This window comes from Myotis yumanensis, unplaced genomic scaffold (genome assembly GCF_028538775.1).
Source record: "Myotis yumanensis isolate MYYU_CA2020_CCGP unplaced genomic scaffold, mMyoYum1.0.hap1 SCAF_1, whole genome shotgun sequence".
NCBI lineage: Eukaryota > Metazoa > Chordata > Mammalia > Chiroptera > Vespertilionidae > Myotis > Myotis yumanensis.
In genome coordinates this window covers 188565284-188585525 of record NW_027223752.1, presented here as the reverse complement: position 1 = coordinate 188585525, position 20242 = coordinate 188565284, and the positions used below count along the sequence as shown (strand labels likewise).

The 20242-nt window shown below is 37.8% G+C and overlaps 1 protein-coding gene across 1 annotated transcript in view; it reads left to right on the top strand.

Moving 5' to 3' along the window:
• Nucleotides 1-597: 597 nt before the first annotated feature.
• The window catches only part of FGF5 (fibroblast growth factor 5), a 21135-nt gene continuing 1490 nt past the window's right edge, over nt 598-20242 (top strand). Inside the window, exons 1-2 of the mRNA XM_070409383.1 lie at nt 598-943; nt 8322-8425. Of these exons, the coding sequence (XP_070265484.1) occupies nt 598-943; nt 8322-8425 (450 nt within the window). The remainder of the gene's footprint in view (nt 944-8321; nt 8426-20242) is intronic.

Sequence of the window (20242 nt, the reverse complement as noted above, 5' to 3'; positions counted from 1 at the left end):
CGCCGGCGAGAGTGCCGGGCTGGGGCGCAGGCGTGCGGCCGACGCGGAGAGGACGGGAACTCACTTCCACGCTGTAACCCCCGTTTCCGTCGCGGCCCCGGGGGACTCGGCTGCACGCGCGCCGCTGAATTCGGCGCCGCGTGGGCTCCAGCCCCAGGGTGGCCGCGGGGCGCGTGAGAACCCGCTGGGATGCGTGGCCCCGGCGCGCGCGCGCCCCGCGTCGGGGTGCCGCTCCGCTCCACCTGGCTCCTCCACCCCCTCCCTGTCTCATCCCCTCCCTCCTCCACACCCCCGCCCCCGGGACCCGCCGGCGCCCTCCTCGCACCGGCCGGAGAGTAGTACACAAAGCGGCGGGTGAGGGGAAGCCTAGCAGGCGTGCACCGCGCAGTGAGATCACTGGCGTTATAAATATCCCAGTGCCAGCGCCGGGCTCCGTTCGGGTGGCCTCTCTCTCTCCCCTTCTCCCTCTCTCTCCCCCGAGGCTATGTCCGCCCGGCGCGGCGAGGGGGGCAGCGCCAGAGGCACGCAGCCGCGCGGGGGCTACAGAGCCCAGAGCCAGCCCTACAAGATGCACTTAGGACCCCCGCGGCTGGAAGAATGAGCTTGTCCTTCCTCCTCCTCTTCCTCAGCCACCTGATCCTCAGCGCCTGGGCTCAAGGGGAGAAGCGCCTCGCCCCCAAAGGGCAACTCGGACCTGCTGCCACGGAGAAGATCCCGGGAGACTCCCGCAGCCGCCGGAACAGCAGCAGCACCACGTCTTCCTCCGCCTCCTCCCCCGCGACTCCTCCGGGCAGCCCAGGAAGCGGCTCGGAGCAGAGCAGTTTCCAGTGGACGCCCTCGGGACGCCGGACTGGCAGCCTCTACTGCAGAGTGGGCATCGGCTTCCATCTGCAGATCTACCCGGATGGCAAAGTCAATGGCTCCCACGAAGCCAATATGTTAAGTAAGTTGCTCGCTCTCTAGCAAAACCTGTCCTAAGCGGGTGGCCGGACACTGGGGAGGGACAGCCGGTTATTCCCAGGGCCGCCGGCTCACCTACCGAAGCCCCGGCCGTGGAAACAGCCTGGCGGGTGGGGTGGAGACGCGTTTGTGTGGCGTGCACACACGCACCCCACTCGTGGGTAAGGAATGGCGATCCCTGAAGTGTAGCTCCCCGGACGCTGGTGCACAGAGATAGGTACCTTGTTTCCAGTTTGCTCTGGTCCCGAAGAGGAGCCTCCAGCCCGTGCCTGGAAAAAAAAACCCAAATCTCCTCCTTTCTCCTCCTTCAGTTTCTCTTTACTTTCTGCTGCTGTTTACTAGGCTAGCATTTGTCATTAGGCATCAAAGTGTGTCCCTCTTCCTTACCCATGACTTGTTATTTTTTTAGAAGAATAAAGCTGACATCGCCCCTGAACCACCACCATAAACCCCCGAATAATATGAATATATATAGTATTTAACATATATGCATACGTATGTCTATTGTGTATGCGTATGTGCACATTACGTACATATAGAGTAATGTATCTGCATATTCTAGGGAAGACAGTGACCTGGCAAACTGGACACGTTCAGAAAGGGCATCGCGGTGGATATTTGCATTTTAGCTCTAGAGTTGGGTTTAGTGGCGTTTCATATCTTGAGACCAAGAAAGTCAACACCTTTCGAAAGAGCAGTTAGCCTTTGGCCCCCAAGAACAATTAGGGTCAAGTTCTTTATTTTAAAAGAAATTCAGAGGAGGTTCAATTCGGTACAGGTGCAAATTGTGTAGGTTTTTTTTTTTTTTTTTTTTAAAGCCAGGTTTTACACTTTCTGACTTTTCTCTTTAGCTCTTTCTTTCGCTACTTTCTCATTTCTCTTGTCTTTCACTCGGCCAGCATTTGCAGATATTACCTCCCTCCTCCGCTTCCTCTCGCCGCCCCAGGCAGCTGGGGGTGTGCGCGGGCTGGGGCGGTCCCTGCCGGGCTTTCCCTCCGTGGGGCCCCATCGCTCTTCCAGCGGAGTCAGTCCATCAGGTAGAACCCCCGCTCCGGCCCGGACCACAGAGAGGGGAGAGGTGTCCCAGAGACAGCGCTGCTGCCACGGGCTCAGGAGTGTCAGCCTGGTAGCTCCCAGGTGTACTTCCATCTCCACCCTCAGAAAGTTCCATTGTTTTGACCCCTTACTGTTTTCCTTCTGCCTAGAGCAATGCCTGGCCCTCGGAAATTGCTCACTTAATCTGTTGAGTGTCTACATTCCTCACTTAAAGATGAGGAAACCGGCTGGGAACTTGCTCCGGCTCAAACCCAGGACCATACAGGCAATAGGGCTTCTGGTCCTCCGGGCTCTGGAGGAGCGCGGGTGCCACAGGGGGACTGACCTCCAGAGTGGAGGTGTCCACGACGGTGGGGGGACCGGCCGGCCAGCCTCTTCCCTGAGGCTCAGGAGGCAGGAGGCGGGGTAAAAAAAGATCTCCCGGCTGCGGGGTTCTCTCCGGAAGAGGGGCGGGTCGCCGCCCACCCCCTGCCGCAGACTAGCGGCTCAGGCTGTGAGCTCCAGCTGGCTGTGCTGCACGTGGCGAGTGGCCTGGGCACACCGGAGAGAGGCCCTCCACGTGCGCCTCCCCAAGTTCCAGGGCCTCCCACACGCTTCTTAGAGGAGCCCGTTTCTATGTTTTAAGGTTCATGTCACCATGATAAAAGAACTCACCATCTTTGGTGATAGGGCGAAGGAAGGGGAATTTTCTGAGATTTCAGGAGCAGGAAAGTTAGGTCTCTTTCAGTAATTTCATTTGCCCTTATTTTGTCCCACGCAACCCTTGGCTCCATCAGACATCAGAGCTCAGTGCCCACTGCTAGGACTCTTTCCTCCTTTATCTTATGGAAAACCTTTTTTATTCTGTTCTTGTAGTTTATCTAGGAAATTAGTACCACCAGAGGGTAACTTCTGGGTTCCCAAGGGCAGACCCAAAGTTAGTATGCGTCAGGCAGCAGTTTGCATCCCAGCGAATTAAAGAATGTCTAGGGTGTGTTTCATGTGCTAGGTATCTCTGAAAAACAGACTTATTCCCAAGACATTCACCCTCTTCTCTTGGATGGAACCATATAGACATAAATAAATAAATAAATAAATAAATAAATAAGCAAATGCAGCTTAGGCCTTGCCCAACGGGAAGTTGTAGAGAAATATAGGAAGGAAAATGTGAACAGCTCAACAAAGAATATTTTCAGCTGCAGAAGACATTGACCAATATGTTATTTCTAAGATCTAATTTATTTTAAAATTTACTTTGAAAAATGTCTACAAAAGAACAGGGATCTTTTCTAAACAGTGACTAAAAGAACTTTTTTTAAACTATCACTTTCCTAATTAATTCCAATTTACCATAGCCTTTCAGAGTTTAGTCTGTGTGTTTCACATGGCACGTGATCATTCATTCATCCATTCATTCACGCACCCAATATAGGATACCTATTTCACCCAGCCTGATATTTTGGTTACTATTGGACTCATGGGGGGGGGGGGGGGGAGATATCATTTTGTCTTTGACTGCCATAGTTTTTTGTCAGAGGAAACAATAGCTGAAGTGTTCAAATCATGGTGACTTTTCTGCTTTGTGATGCCTGGAGTGGCCAATACTACTTCATAAGATTGTGCTACCATTGATTCATGAAGAGTGTATGGAATATGTCATATTTACTAGAATGGCATGTAATTTGGAAATTTAAAATGAGTCTCTGCCCTTAAGTAGCTGTGAAAGAGAAACAGAAGCCTGGTAATTACATTTGGCCACATACACCTTTGAAGGCACAGCACTTGATGGTTTCCTGACATATGTAAACTAAGGCATTGGTCATGGACTGTTGGTTAAAGTACACGAGGAAGCATTTGTCTAAGTCTCACAAGAGACACTGAAAAAGCTGGTATCACACAGGACAATAGAGGATACATCAGAAATGTAACTCATCACCTAATTCTACTGTCTATGAGTGAGCAATGACAGAAAACATTGTTTTTTGTTTTTGTGTGTGTGTGCGTGCGTGTGTGTGTGTGTATGTGTGTGTCACAGCTTGCTACTTCAGAAAAGAGTCAAAACTTTGCTATGAAGCTGCAATCTTTTAAACTCAATAGTTTTCTATGATATTTGTGAGAGCAAACATATATATCCCAACTATCATGTGACATAAACATTTTTGCAACTGTGAATGTTTTCTAGTTTTACTATCAGACGTACACACTAGCCATAGATTTTTGAAATAGAATTTGTTTAGTTAAAATACACCACTGAGTATATTCTTAATTTCTCTTATACAATAGTTATCCCAAGTTTTGAAGACAGAGAAAAGAATCAAGCTTATTGCACATCTACTCTTATTATGGGGAAATATTAGGGAAGGATTAAGAAAAATGGGACAAAAATAGATGATGAAATCCAATTATTGAATAGAAACAAAGGCTTTACTTTAATTTATATTGATTAAGGTTAGTTTCAATACAATGCTTCTGCTGTCTTATCTTGGGCTATTAAAGCATAGGCAATTATGTATTTCTCAATTTAGGGACCAAAAGTTTAATACTATGTAGAAAATCAAAGTCTTCATATAAAATATGAAAATTCCAATCATATATTTTGGTTAAACTGAATCCTTAATTTTACTGGTCTTCAGAAATCTGAATTCACTATCAATTTTGATATCATGTAGGGTCAACCTTTATATAGTCTCCCAAACCTAGATAAAGCAGAATCTGTATCTATTGCATAGAAAAACTCAATTAGTTTGTGTTACTAATCTAATCAATGAAAACAGATAAACTGGATATTTAAGACTCAGACTTTATAATGACACAGCACATCTGTTGCTGTGTGAACAAAAATAGAGAAACTTCAGTTTTAAATGATTTTTCTTTGGGGATTTTCAGATGGGCTGTTGAAGGCTTTTGATTACATGGAGTATCTGCGCCTTATTAGGAATAGAGAGAAAAGAAAGAAGCCTATATAATTATATTAGTTGTCTCTACTAGAGTCCTATTGTTTTAAAAAATCTGGAGCAGACTAAAAAATCTAGGTATATATTTTCTTCCTGAAATACACTTATTTTGCATTGCATGCCTATGCTTATAAGTGGATTAAACAGTGTGTGTATAATCTGAGAGACACCAAATGTTTGCCTCCTTCAACCTAGATGTCAACCCCAAAATTCACGTATGAAAATTCCTTCTGTGAGCACTACACTTTTCCTTTGATCCTCTTAAATGTGACTACCCTAGGAAAGATAACATGTTGTTGCTAGCACTCTAATGTGAATTCATTTATACTGATCTCTATTCCCTTGCTCCACTCCCCAAGCAGGAGAGGGCCAGCATAGCAGGAGAGTGCTAAAATATGGATGTGTGCATGTGTGTGTTTTGAAAAGCGAAAGAGGGTCAAAGAACATAGTCCAACTTAGGGAACATTCATTGACTATCTGTGATCTGTGAGACGCAATTTGCCTTACACACTTTTGCTTAAGGATACCATCCCGGCATCCACAATATAAATTGCAAATTTTCATCAAATTTATTATTACTGACTCACAAGAGTTAGGAAATTACTGAAATTAAAAAAGAATCCATTTTTGAGAAATGTTTCTTGGGATTTCTATATGTATGATTTAATGCACATAGATTTATTATATAGTATATTATGCAAAAAATCTTTAGTGAGTTACTGAAATTTGGCATAGTAAAATCATAGTAATCTCTTGGGGAGGCAGGAAGTTGAATTATAGGTTGAATTATAGAATCTGCTCTAATATTTTAGAAAAAGAGACTGAAATTACTTTTGAATTTCTGATTTTACCAACATTCACAATTTATGCCATAATTACATTAAGATTTAGAAGGTGATACCAAAGTTGCCTATGTGAGAAAACTATTATTTTATTGAATCTCGTGTCTTCCCTTGTGGTCCTCATTATTTTAAGTAGAATGATATATGTGAAAGTGTTTTTTAAGCTTTCAATTAGATACAATTTCCTTAAAATGATAAAAATCCTTTCATTCTCAGACAATCTATAATTTCAACAGTGGAACTTACATGAAAAGAAACCATGCAGTATGTAATAAAATAATAACAATTCACATATATTATGAATTTCATCTTCCTCATACATAAAATTCATTATAATGAAAAGTTTACATAACACATATCCACACAGAATGTACAGTTGTAGAAAACAAGTTAAATGTGTGAAAATGGGTCTTTCTTAAAAATAGAACATGTTAGTTGTTGAACCCAATAGTTTACATAGGCAATGTTTTCACTAAACATATATTTTTTGAAGTCCTTTTATTTTGACCTCTTCAATGTTAGCATGCAAACACTTAGTGAAATTTTTATCTTTTATGCTGCCATGTACTTTTTCACTAGTACAGAATACATTTGCATTTACAAAACCAGGTAATTTTCCAGAGAATGGAATGAAACACCTCTACCAATGTAGAACCATGGGTAAATTGCAGCCCAGTCTCTTCTATGCACTCCATATTGTCTCCTTTGCAGCTATCATTCACACCTAGACAGTTTCTCATGTTCTCCCTATCTCACTTTGTAACATATTTACACAGTATTCACATTACATTCCCCATCTCTCAGATATCTAAAATTACTAATACTCTTTGCAAGATCATTCTGTAATTTTGATAGAAATATAATTTTGCATCAGATATCTATTTATGCTTTATTAAACATGCTACATCCTATAGTGTTTTTAACTTTACAAAATGTTCTGTATACTTTGTTACCATTTGATAAAATGATAATGCTTCTAAATCTTTGGATGTGCATCAAAGTCATAATTTATATACCAAAATCCATTAGAAATAGCATTTTGAAGACATTTTGCAATAAAGAATTTGAGATAGCAGTTTCCTTCTAAAAGCAAAAGAAGTTTCTTTTAAATAGTTTTGGGGTGTTTTTTTCCTTCTAAAGAAACACCTATTACAAAATCGGTAGCTGCAGTTTCTTGAGATGTGTTTTTTTTTATTCTGGGTTAAGAACATATAACAAAAACATAGTTCTGCTACTTGCCCCCCCCCACATAAGCTTTCTGATCAAGTATTATTCAGAAATTGAGTTTAATAAATAAGCAGCAGTATTTGCTGCAATTCTAGGTATTAGCTCACTTTGTGCAACATAAGTGCTCAATAAAGATATTCATATGTATTTATTAAATATATATGCGTATACACAATACCACTTTTTTGTAAACTGAATAAATTTATATGTATTTAAAATACTCCAGGGGGAGATTATTTTGAGAAAATCAGGTGAAATATGCTCAAAATATTAAATATTGAAAAGTTGAACTTTTTTCCCTTGTCATTCCCATCTTTGTTTCCTTCCTTTCTTCCTAAGACAGGTCCCTTTGTTGCACCAATGAACTATATTATTTTGTTCTTTTTTCTTTTTTACAATTTGATGTAGGCAATTAACAAAAAGCACTATGCTTTTCTTGTGTTCATATAACACAGGAAAAGAGGCAGGAATTCCAGTTATATATAGATTGAGTCTCATTTTTTAAAATGCTCTGTGAAGTGTGGTGTGTGATTTTCTTGACCAAGTAGATGTGGGCTTTCAAATTATAGGAGACAGAGGAACTTCGACTTGTTAATGTTAACTCTGAAATAGCAAATACAAGCATTAACAAAATAAAATACCTCATTAAATTTTTTCCAGAAAAGTCATCCAAAATGTAAGTTGTCTCAAACCATAATCCATTAAACACCTCACTGAGCCAATACTCCCAAGCGATTTACATTGCCTTTAGTATCTTGTTATGTGTAATCTTTAAATAAGCTGCTCACTAAATGATCGAGTTGGTATATATGGATTTGTATTTTTATAATGATGGTAGTTTGAGAGGATGGTTTTCCTTTAAGTAAATAAGTATTGTTTTTAAGGCTTTCACCAGTTTATGCTCATCTTCAGTACAGATGTTATGTGCTTTAATTTTAAAGAGCGCGTTGTCTCTGATAGAAAAACAATGCATGAGAATCATTTTGAAAAATAGTTTTCAAAGTCCTTCAATTTCTTTAGAACTTGAAGAGATTCTATTGTCAACCATTATTTACTAAAAGGGACTGTATGAAAGAAAAGAATTACTAATGAAGTTGAACTACATTTTTGAATCTTGAAATCTATCATTTTAAATGAACACTTGATTGCTAGCCTCTTTAAATAATGAATATAACAAAAACTGTTAAATACTTTTTCAAAAATTGCATTAGTAAAGAATGGAAAGCATTTATGTAGAAATTTAATTCTTCACAATGGTATATGGAGGCCTCTGTGTTTTATTTTGGGATTTCTGTCATCCTAGGTATTTTGGAAATATTTGCTGTGTCTCAGGGGATTGTAGGAATACGAGGAGTTTTCAGCAACAAATTTTTAGCGATGTCAAAAAAAGGAAAACTCCATGCAAGTGTAAGTAGAACCACTTTATATTTGTTAAAGGTGTTACGGAGATTTTACATTTGTACAATGGAATGAAGTGACTTTCTAAATTAGTTAGTAGGTGGGAAAACTTACCCAGAGAACTTAATGCATATAGTTTTTGTAAAATTATATGTATTTTTAACCAAAACATTGTATGTGTTTTTGTAAGTACTCATGTAAATATTTTATTTACTTGAAAAGATAGAGTCCACAAAAAATTTAAGGATAATTGCATTTGAAAATAACATTCTCCAAGTGATTGCCATTATTTATTGTTTAAAAGTTGTCCAAGTGAGAGAAATATTATGAAAATAGCATATTATATAACATTTTAAAAGTGTGTATATTTATGATGATTATGTGTGTTTAGTTGATCAGGTCCTTTTTTAATTTTACAAGTTATTCATGATGTCAAAAATTGGGTCACAGTAATATAACATATTTATATTTTAATAAGTATGGAGGGAAGAAAGCAACAATTAGACCACTTTGACCCTATATAGAGAAATTTTATTTGACCCATTTGTGAAATACTCATCTTATATTTTTGTTGCATCAAAAACAATTTTTAAAACTATGAAGACTTAATTTTGCACTCATAAACATTTCTTCAGATCATATACATTTTGTAAGCAATTTATAAATTATAGATTGCTTTGCTTTGTTCTGAAAATGTTGATTACTCGAGAAGCATTAACGCATTTTAAAGACAATAAAATATGTTTAGCTTAGTTTTCCTACACACAGATTATGTTAATTTCTATTAGTACATATGCACAGCACTTAAAAATAATTTATGCTTTTTCTATAGTATACTAAGTTTTGTCACATTTAAGTCATTTGAAAAAGCAAGTCTTGAATGATAGTCCTTTAGTCCTTATTCCCTTTCATTCTTATTACAAATTAGAGAAAGATCACTTTTCCAGTTTTCAAAATACATAGGAAGTTTTAATTGAGTGAAATTTACTAATTATGATTTCTACTTTACAGACCTTTAAAAAACTCAGTGAGAACTCCATTTGATTCAGCGTGTAAGACTTTTAATTTTCCTCCCCCTGCCATCTAAATGTGATTTGTTAAATACCACTTGGAGGAGGCAGTAGCATTCAAGTGATTTCTACAGTTATTTGAGGATTAAATGAGATAACAAATGTAAAGCTTTTAGATCAGTGTTTGGTACATTGTAAGTGCTCAACAAATATTACTTATTAGTATGTGATGATATAAATATAATAATCTACTGAAACTTCAGTTTATGAAGATAAATGAAAAACCTTTTTAAATCACCCACCACCAGAATTATAAAATGATTTACCTAGTTTATTTTCTGAGTTGGTTATTATATTCTAGTAAGCTATAATATAGTATTCATAAAATAATTGCTCTTTGATTTTCTAAATTATTTTAAGGGGCAAATTTCTGCTGGCTTTGAAAATGTAGGACATGCCACTTTATTTTAAAATTTTGAAATTTTGATTTTGAAAAACCCACATATAGAATAGAAAACAATGACCAAACATCTGCACGGAAAAACTTCTCCTCATTCAACTTCAAGCTTATAAAAGGTTGAAACACCTTCAAAATCCATCAGTATAATATGCAGTATATGTATAAAAACTTTCTCTTACTAGTTTGTTTTGGGTGAAAATATTGATCAATTTTTTTTTCATATTCATGCCCTAATATATGAAAAAAAAATAGACTAAACTTAGGCCAGCTTAAGGATAATTGCCACAGAAAGCAAAGTATTACAAATGGATGCCAATTAGAAAGGTCAAACTGAGAGGTTAGGATACATGATTCCTCTGTCAAAAGCAAGTAACAAATTTCCCGAAATTTGACCCAAATGTCTAAGGATGGCTGGCTGAAGTAATGCAGATAATGCAAAAACAGCATCTGTTATTCTTTCTCATCTTGGCAGGCTAAAGTTATTTCATGGAATAATGACTTTTAAACAGTACAAAGCAAGCCTTGCTCTTGTCACTCACAGAAACTCTTTGATATAAAAGTCATTCTGATGACTTTGAGCTGAATTGCAGATAAAAAATTAAGCCCCATGATTATGCGGATTCTTTTTAAACCAATTGTCTAAGCCTACTTTTTCTTATTGGAGCTTTTATTAGCAGTTTTTTTTTTCTAGCTGGAAACCTAATTAAATTATAAAGTGATTCATTTTGAAGGAAGTTGAATTTAGAAATAGTATTAATCCTAGCAATTATCCATTTTAATCCCAGATGTTTTCTTTCCTGTTATCAATTTCTAGTTAAACATGTTGAAAAATTGTTAGTGTAACTTTAATATACTTACAGTACTTGAATTAGCTGTTTTACAGCTAGTTGTATGATAATTAAAAAGGCTAAAAAATCTTACATTTTTAGGATTAAATGTGTAATTTTTGATTTGTTTCAAATTAATAATTGTGTAGAGGCATATAGTGAGTATCTTTATAATCATTTTCTCACACACACACACACACACACACACACAAAGTCCTCACTTAATGTCATCAAGAAGTTCTTGGAAACTGCAAATTTAAGCAAAACTATGTATAAGGAAACCCATTTTACCAGAGGCTAATTGATATAAACACAAGTTAATTACTATGGCATATCTCATCACAAAACTTCCAAATAAAGACCCCAAACACTTCTAATATGAAACATGGAAAGAAATGTGAGCTATACAGATATTTAAGAAAGATTAATAAGAACAAGTAAGATCATTCTTTTACAAGCCACTTATTCAGTTCAGGGTCGCGCAACAGCTCAGGGCTCAGGACGGGAACACATCATGGCCTGGACACCCTTCCACTGAGGGTGCAGTCACGCACACCCACACTCACCCACACTCACCCACATTCACCCACACTGGGACAATCTAGACAGTTCATCTCAAGTGCACGTCGTTGGGATGTGAGGAGACACTGGAGTCCCCAGAGAAAACCCATACAGACATGATGAGAATGTGCAAACTCCACACAGACAGTGGGCCCAGCCCAAAATAGATTTTTTTCCTCATCAGTGCTATAACAAAATGATATGGAAGGAAATAACATTATTCGAGGACCTGCTCTATGTATAGAATCATCACATATATCTTAAACTTACACAACTTATATGCCAATTATGTCTCAATAAGATTGGAAACAATTTAAAAATTAATAAAGACTACTTTTAGAGTTTTACCTATAAAGTAAATGTGAAATAAACAATGTAAAGTATTCATATAATTATGGGGAAAGTAAATCAATAGTCTATTGAGAAACATTCATGGATAATTGTACATAGATTCTCAACCTGGTTTTTATATTAACAATTAGAATATTAAATATCAGTTACTAGATAAAGATAATGTATTTGCAGAATTCTTTAAAAGCTCTTTGACTCATAGCATCTTATTACATAGAGGAAGAGTCTCAGAGATATTTAAATATTTCCCTAAGTTAACACAGTTATGTGATTGAACTAGACCTATATCCTTTTAAAATCCTGTCTTTCTCTTTACAGGCTATAATGCTGATAGATAAAAGTTAGTTTCCAAGAAGATACTATGTTTTGTTTGGAACTAATTACATTGTTTTTACCTATTATTTTATAAGAATTAATAATTTCATTATTTAATAATACTTTTTATATTACATTTTAAAGAACAAATACTGTGGTTTATCTTTAGAATATTTTGCTTGTCCATCCCCAATTCTCCACCCTCCCACCTAACACCATTTCTCTCTCTTATTCTCTCTCTCATTCCAAGCTCTTTTTGAAATATTTTACACATCTACTTCTGTATTTCCCCAATGCTTGCTTTTAAAATCTGGAAAAAGGGGGATGTGTTTGCCACAGAACTTATCACTGAGTTTGACAAATGTTGGTTATTCAATGTGATGATGACTTTCTTAGGGAACCCCCGTTAAGATGAACTTTCAAAACAAAGAAGAGATCTGTGCTGTCCACAGAAAATCTTCATTTAGAAAATTCATCATTGCCAATGGACACAAAGATGGGAAATAAAATAATCAGCCTAGAATGGTTAGACTTAGGCTGCATTTACTCTGACTCATTTTGTGTGCTAAATTTGTTAACTCTGTTAGAAGTTTTCTTTGAACTTCAACCATCTTACTATGCACTGCTCCATGCAACTCATCCAATGTACATACTCTTACTAATCTACATGCAGCTCTCCTTAAAACCTCTGCTAGTATCATCTAAATATACAATGCAATCAAATCCTACCATGCAGGTTTGTTCAGCATTCTTTACAAGGATGAAAGTGTATGGTCTTCTCAAAATGCACTGGGAATCAGAGAGAGTAGGAGTAGAAAATTGCTCAGCAAAGAGTCGTGAGGGTTAGTCAGAGCCCTCGCCGTGACCTCTTTCTCAACTCATCATTCCCAGCCTGGGATCCCTTATAGCATGCTTCTCTTTCTGCCTCTACCTTTTCGTCTGTCTTTTCGTGCTCTTTCTTGACACTGTTCCTGCTCTCTCCTCACGTTTGTTGTGTTTATGGAAAGTCCTATAGAGAGCTTTTCTGCATTTATCTGAGATGGGTCCAGATATGAGGCCTTAAGTGTCGTGGTTCAGAGCACAACTAGACTATGCTATTCTACTTAAACTGTATCATTATGTTCAATTTTTCTGTTTCTTGGTTTTATCAAGGTTGAAAGTGGGAAAATTCAGGTTACAATCTATTGTGATAGTTGAGCATTTAAAATGAGATAATACATATAAAACACTTAGACTAGTGTTAGGAAACTATATCAGCATTTCATGTTAAAAACAAACTTGAATTGCTCTCAGGCAGCTGTTTGATGACCCTCAATCTCTTCTGTTAGAAGACTTTCTGATTTGGAGGTCAGGCAGCTGTGACCCCTCAGATATTTAGACCATTCCCAAATTCTATTTATTATTGACCTTTTTTTTCCCTTGAGGCCCAAACTTTTCATGTATTGAGCAGCCCTTATCTCCTGGGTTTTTCTTTTTTCCAAGGAACCTCATTTGAAAGCAAAATTCCCAGGTTCAAGCTCTTAATGAGACAAGGATTTCCAATGCTCATAGACGTAATTCTTTCAGAGTCCGGTTTTGCACCTTGTTTTTCTTTTCCTTCCAAAAATGTAAATCCCAGAAAAGGTGGTTATCAGATATTCTTCAGTCTAAAGTATGCATGACAGCTCATTGCCTATTGGAGAAAAGCATTTCAGTTTATTTTAAAGATCCAGGGAGAAGCATGTGGTGGAATTATTTTTGTTTCTCAGGGTTTTAGGGGATCATGTTTGGAAGGAGAGCTAATTGCAGAGTTTACGAAACAGGCCTGGAATGTGTGCTTGATCAGCCCTAAGCAAGGACGGGAACGTCCTCCTTTCTCGGTTTTGGAGGGTGCCAGCTGGCTTGCCCGGGATGAGAGTCTGAACTGGACTTCCTGTGCTGGGGGCAGAGTGAGGAGGAGTGAGCAGTCCCTAGAGCTGGGCATGTTAACTGAAAGGGAAAATGGAGGCTTGAGCAATAGTTATCATCATTAAAAAAATAACTTATTAAGCATTCTACTCTTCCAGTCAAAACCATGAGCTTAATAAAGACACTTGAGTAGAAATTTCCCTTGCCCTCTAAGTCTAAGAGCTTTTCGTTTAGATAGTGAAGTTGAATGTGTAGTAATTCAAGCTCAAAAATGGGTTCAGGACTCTACTTTTGCAATAAAGACCAGTGTTCCCTCTTTTTACACTGTGTACATCTGTTTAGAAGGCCCATTTTACTGAGGAAATTTGGTTGTGAGGATGTGACTTGTAGCTTCAGAAATCTATTATAGCATAAAGCACGAGCTGGTATTTTATTTCTGATGGCTTGGGGAGTGGCATTTGGTTTTCATCTGTATTTTACCATGAAATAACTTCAGGGCAGGTGAAACTATAAAAGCCTAGAAGATGCCCATGGGTTGTATGGTGTTACGGAAAGAGCTTGAATCTAGGAATCAGAAGATCTGAGATTTAAGTCACAGGCCTACCCTGGCACTTGATTAATGTGGGGCTTCGATGAATTGTTTCCTTACATTTCTGACTGGAAAATCAGATAAGAACTTTCTAATAGTTATGGAATTATTGTGAGAATTAAATAACATATGTAAAACACCTCAATAGCCCAGCTTTATTGAGTAATTAAGAGCATTAGAAATAAAAATTCTATCTTATGTTTCTCCAAGTGTGACCTTCACCTCACCCACATCAGAATCTCAGGGGATGCTGGTTAATGATGCAAATCCAGGGTCTCATCTCAGACTTACTAAAACACCATTTCTGGACATAGCACCTGGGGAATCCACATTTGGAATCAGCTCCTTGGGTAAATTTTTTTTTACACTCTAAAATTTTTTATATTTAGAATTAGGCAGCTGGACTCAGTTTAGATGATCCCAATTTTTGTTGACAACATCCGAAGCATCATAGTCAGGAGCCAGTCCAACATATGACTTCTTCTCTCCATCAGGCCTGATCAAGGTTTTGACCTTGGCTACTTCAATGTCAAGGAGTGTTTTCACAGCTTCTTTGATCTGGTGCGTGTTGACCTTGACATACACAGTGTACACAAGTGTATGGCTGCCTTCTATCTTCTTCATGGCTGACTTGGTAGTCAAGGGGACTTGATGATAGCATAGTGGTCAAGCTTGTTTCAACTTGGGGTGGTTTTCCAAGAATATTTAGGTGTTTTCTAAGCAACAGAGTCTTCTGCCATGGGAAGGTGTGTGTGTGTGTGTGTGGCTGAGAATACCTTTAAAAATTGCTTTCTTGGCCTTCAAAGCCTTTGGCTTCAGTTTTGGGAGGGGCAGGGGCTTCCATCTTCCCTTTCAGTGCCATCTTCTTAAAAAATGTCCCTGAGTAATTTTAAGTCAATTCATGAAATTTGGACTAGAAATCCTATGGTTGGCATTCTTCACTACATGACTTCAGGTTAGTTTATTAAACCAACTTGTATGTTCCCTTGGTTGCTGAGTAGGAAGAACTGAGACATAGAATGGACAGTTGGGCAGGGATAAGCAGGAAAGGTGGCCATGTCCTGGAGAGAGCATTGTATAGCTACAACTGACCCGAATGAGACTTATAGTAAAGAGTTAAAAGGCCGCCTCTCTGTGAGCATGGAGCCCTGTTCTGGGGTGCTTGGCTTGGGAGCAATTGGAGCAGAGCCTGGCTTTCAGCCTTCACTCACCATCAAAAGCAGGTGCCTTTGTGCTGGGAACATCCTACACAACTATGCAAAACAGCTCAGGTTAAGAGCACCTGTCAGGGGCAGCCCACTAGTAGGAGTGGGGATGGGAACCAAGAAGGATGCAAGGGAACAAGAAGAGGAAATGCATAGAGCAAGGAAACTGCTTAGAGCACAATTTGGTCTGTAATTGTTTTTTATTATAGTCTATAATAATATTTTAATTATTTAATAACCTTACAGCCTATAAAACATTTTAATTACTTATATTTGGTTATTTCTTAACTTTATAAGGTTTAAGGGAAAGAGGTGAACTAAATAAAACAAAGTGCAATAAAGAATTAAAATTGATTAAATACCCAGCAAACATCAAGGTTTATGCAGGTGCCAGTCTGAGTTCACTTCTATACCTCTTTCACAGACTGCACATTTACCTCTATAGTTCACTTAATACGAATAGGTACTTGTTTGAATAGCCTCCGTTCATTCGTTACAAGATTCTTAATTATCATACATGATATTTACTAAGAAACAAAACCATCTTAAAAGAGTTTAGAAATACTTTTAAAATACAATTTCAGAAAGCATTTTGTTTGATTTAATTGACCCTCAGGTTTCAATTAGCTTTTTTTTTTTTTAGAATATCCCAGTTAATCAAAATTTTACCTTCTTTGAACTAAATTTGATCATTCTTCTAAATATCCACTGTGTCCTTACTGTGTGCAGAGATGGGTACAATCAAGGTAAAGTGTCCCTCTAATCCCAAAGTTCTTATTTTCCTTAACACCACCATATTTTCCCTCTGAATAATTTGGATATTCAAGCAAAAAATAGTTTAATTTAAATTTTATTTGTTTTATTAATTAGGACTATATTAAATTACATAGAAATTAGCTGATTTGAACATTTATTTTCAATTTTGCAATTATGGCTTATTAAATGTAACTTTTTGCTAATCTAGTTATTTTTTAAATTTCTTTTTAATAATAGTTGACATATAGTGTTAAATTATTTTCTGGTGTACAACAGAGTAATTCAACATATATACCTTGAAAAATGATCTCTACAATAAGTCTACTACCCCCTGACACTGTACATAGTTATACTGATATTAATGACTCTGTTCCCTATGTGGTATATTATATCCCCATGATTTATTTTATAACTGGATGTTTGTAGTTCTTAATCCCTTTTTCTTTTCTGCCCAACCTCCTACCCTCTACCTCTCTGACAACCATCAGTTTGTTCTCTGTATCTATGAGTTTGTTTCTTTTTCATTTGTTTTGTTTTTTAGATTCCACATAAAAGTAAAATCACATGGTATTTGTCTTTTTTTGTCCAACTTATTTCTTTTAACATACTACTCTCTAGCTCCATCCTTGTCATAATCACAAGATTTTATTCCTTTTTTATGGCTAACTAATATTCCATTGAATGTAATTTGTTTTTACACTTGCAAGATCAAGGACAAATTAAAAAGAAAATCATAGATAATTTAGGTCAACAAAGAACTTGGGCAGGACAATGTGTATATTGTTTTTCCTTGTAAAAGTGGCAACTAGCACAGTGTTTGGCATGTAATACAGTCAGTAATCACTTGTAGAATAAATTTGTGAAAAAAAAGAATCTGAAATATAGATAGAGGTTCTTTATGAACATTTTAATAATTGATTTTGTTGTAGTGGCCAATGGAGGTAAGGCAATGAGGTAGCGGAGGTCTTGATTTCAATAGCTTATTTGAAATTTGACTCACCTGTCCACTTCACAGCTTAACTGTAGAAAAAAGTCTTTGTATTAGCTTCACTTTTCCTAGGGAAATAATACAGTTCTATTATTTAAAAAGTACTATTTTGCTGAAGGACTTCTTATAATTCAAAGGAGATTTTCAAAGTAGCCCAGAAAACTTATTATCCAAAATTGTGTCATAGTAAATGTACATGCATTTAAATTCCTGTAGCTGAGACCTATGCTGCTTACTGACTCTGCTATAAGGATGCTCCGCTCGGGGTCACGATCTTGTCTGAACAAGAACTCACAGGAGCAGTCAGTCCCTCAAGAAGAAACTAGATCTCCTGATGAAAAAACTCCCTACACTGTTTGTTTCAAATGGTTCTGTTCCATTATAGCTGGAGGAATTTTTCAGACAAAACATTAAATTAGAAGTCAATTAAGAAAGCCAAAACAGTCTGACCACCGTACTCCTGTCTTCATGTGGGATTTAGAAGGACTGAGTGACTGCTAGTAGTGTGTGGTCCTCAGGTTCTGAACACTTCAACCCCGTATGACAATTAGGTGGCCCTGGAAAAATCTAGAGCCTGAACAGCCATCTTTTCTCTTAAGAAAGATCTTCAGAACATGAATCTTGAGGATGAAAAGAGAAAGTTTTTAGATGAAATAATTTTAGTGGGTGGAATCAGTGGGCTCTTACGCATGTGAAGACTCTTAAGGTGGAATTGCTGAAGGTTTCATTCAATGTGGGGTGTGTGTGTGTGTGTGTGTGTGTGTACCACACCAATAAAAATGACATGCCTTTTCTTTATTTTCTTTGACAATGTCAGGGGAAAAAATAGGTTACATAAATGCAGGACATTTAAACCTATCTGAAAATTGGATAAAGCAATCACAGCTATCTCTATTTTAGGAAAATGGATTTCTGGGAAACAGTAGTAGAAGTCAGGTCAAGGTGTAATGCATTATATACTTTTAAAAATGTATTCTGAGAAAAAAGTGTTAGCCACAATAAATATACCTGCTACTTTTAAAAATGAAATCCCTCACACCTTCCTAATGCCTATCCTTTTATGTAGCAGATAACATTCCAAATGGCTATAGCCTTTATTTTGAAATAAAGCTTTGGGATTATCTAATTGAGTGAAAGAGCATTCGAGCCCTTTTAAGAGCTAGGCACCTGTAGACAAATGTAGATTTTATTTGTAAGCAAGTCTTTTTTAATTAAAAAATAATAGGAGCAATAAATGAGCTCTTCTAAAGTGATGTCAGCACAGCACCCTTGGCCTAGACATAGGCTGTGGGTTGTGGGATGAGAGAAGAACACCTGCTTCCGTCTGCTAGAGATCGAATCCAGAGAATCACAGTAGCCTTGTGGACGTTCCAGATAGATAGCTGCATAGCTCCCAAACGCAGAACTTTATTGATTGAACTACACTTGAGTGGAAAACGTCACACATACGGTAAATGTGCTGTTGGAGATGCTCTGGAACTATATTTCTCTGTTGTCAGTGTTTTGCACAAACAACATACCATGTGGCCATATCAACAGATCTGTGTAGATTGCCTTGCAGTGTTTTTAGACTTTCAGACTGGTGTTGTGATCTACACTGCAGAAAAAAGTTTGGCATAATTAGAAAAATCAAGGACTTTGAATTCCAGTGTAGAACCTCTTGGTCTGACATAGAAAAAGTGTATCATACAGCAGGTCTTCAAATAACATCGCTTTGTTCCATGTCGTGTCATTATAACATTGACGAGGAAAAAATATTGAATCCTGGCCAGTGTCACTCTGTGTGGTGTCTGCCATTGTCCTATGTCTGTGTGGGGTTTTTTCTGGGGATCCTAGTTCCCCCTGCATCCCAAAGATATGCACGTGAGGTGAACTGGTGTGTCTAATTGTCCCAGGCTGCCCTTGACCCTGAACTACAATAAGTGGGTTAGAAGGGAATTCTCTTACTTGTTTTCATTAATCTTTCTTAAATGTCTGTATAGCTCACATTTCTTTCCATGCTTAGTATTAGAAGGATTTGGTTCTTTATTTAGAAGTTTGTGATGTTTTTGTGATGTGAAAATATGCCTTAGGAACTTAATTTGTGTTTATAGCAATTAACCTATGGCAACATTGGTTCCCTTATATTCCCTTTCACTTAAATTTTCATTGTCCAAGAACTATTGACAATGTTAAGTGAGGACTTACTGTACATATATTTAGTGCTTTTATATATAGGCATCAGATATTTGGTATTTCCAAGCCCAGGAATTCTATACAAATGGTGCTCCCTGAAATTGTGAAACCTGGTGGTCTGGTTCAGGATAGGAATTCTAATGCTTTTGGGGGTTGTGGACTCATGTTTGATGAAAGCTACAGATCTTTTCCCTGGAAAAATATTTTGATTCTCCCACTAGCCCTATGCATGTAAGGATTGTGAATATAAGGAATCTAAAGCTAAGTCCTCATTTGGCGGAATTGGTCATTGATCACATGTTTGTTTGACTCCATGCTCAGCCTCTTCCCCCATATCATAATCCTGTTTCCACAACTAAGCCATTGTCAAGCTCACGCTGGCCTACTTTGTCAGCCTCATCTCTTGCTCCTTCTCCCGTGCATCCTGAGTAGAAGTCACGCTGCATTACTCACAGTAGTGTCATGCTGACCTGTGAACATGCTTTTCCTGCTGCTCTCTGAACATCCCTCATCACCTGCCTCACTACCTCAAGACTCAGCTCAAAGGTCACCTTTTTCGGAAGACTTTCCAGCCCTCTTTCCTGCTGCCTCCATCCTCATAGATCCCCCTCCTTTACACTATCATTGTACTCTCTGCACTCCGCAGTCATAATTCCATTTACCAAGCTGCACTGTAATGGATGCCAACTTGTCTACTTTTTC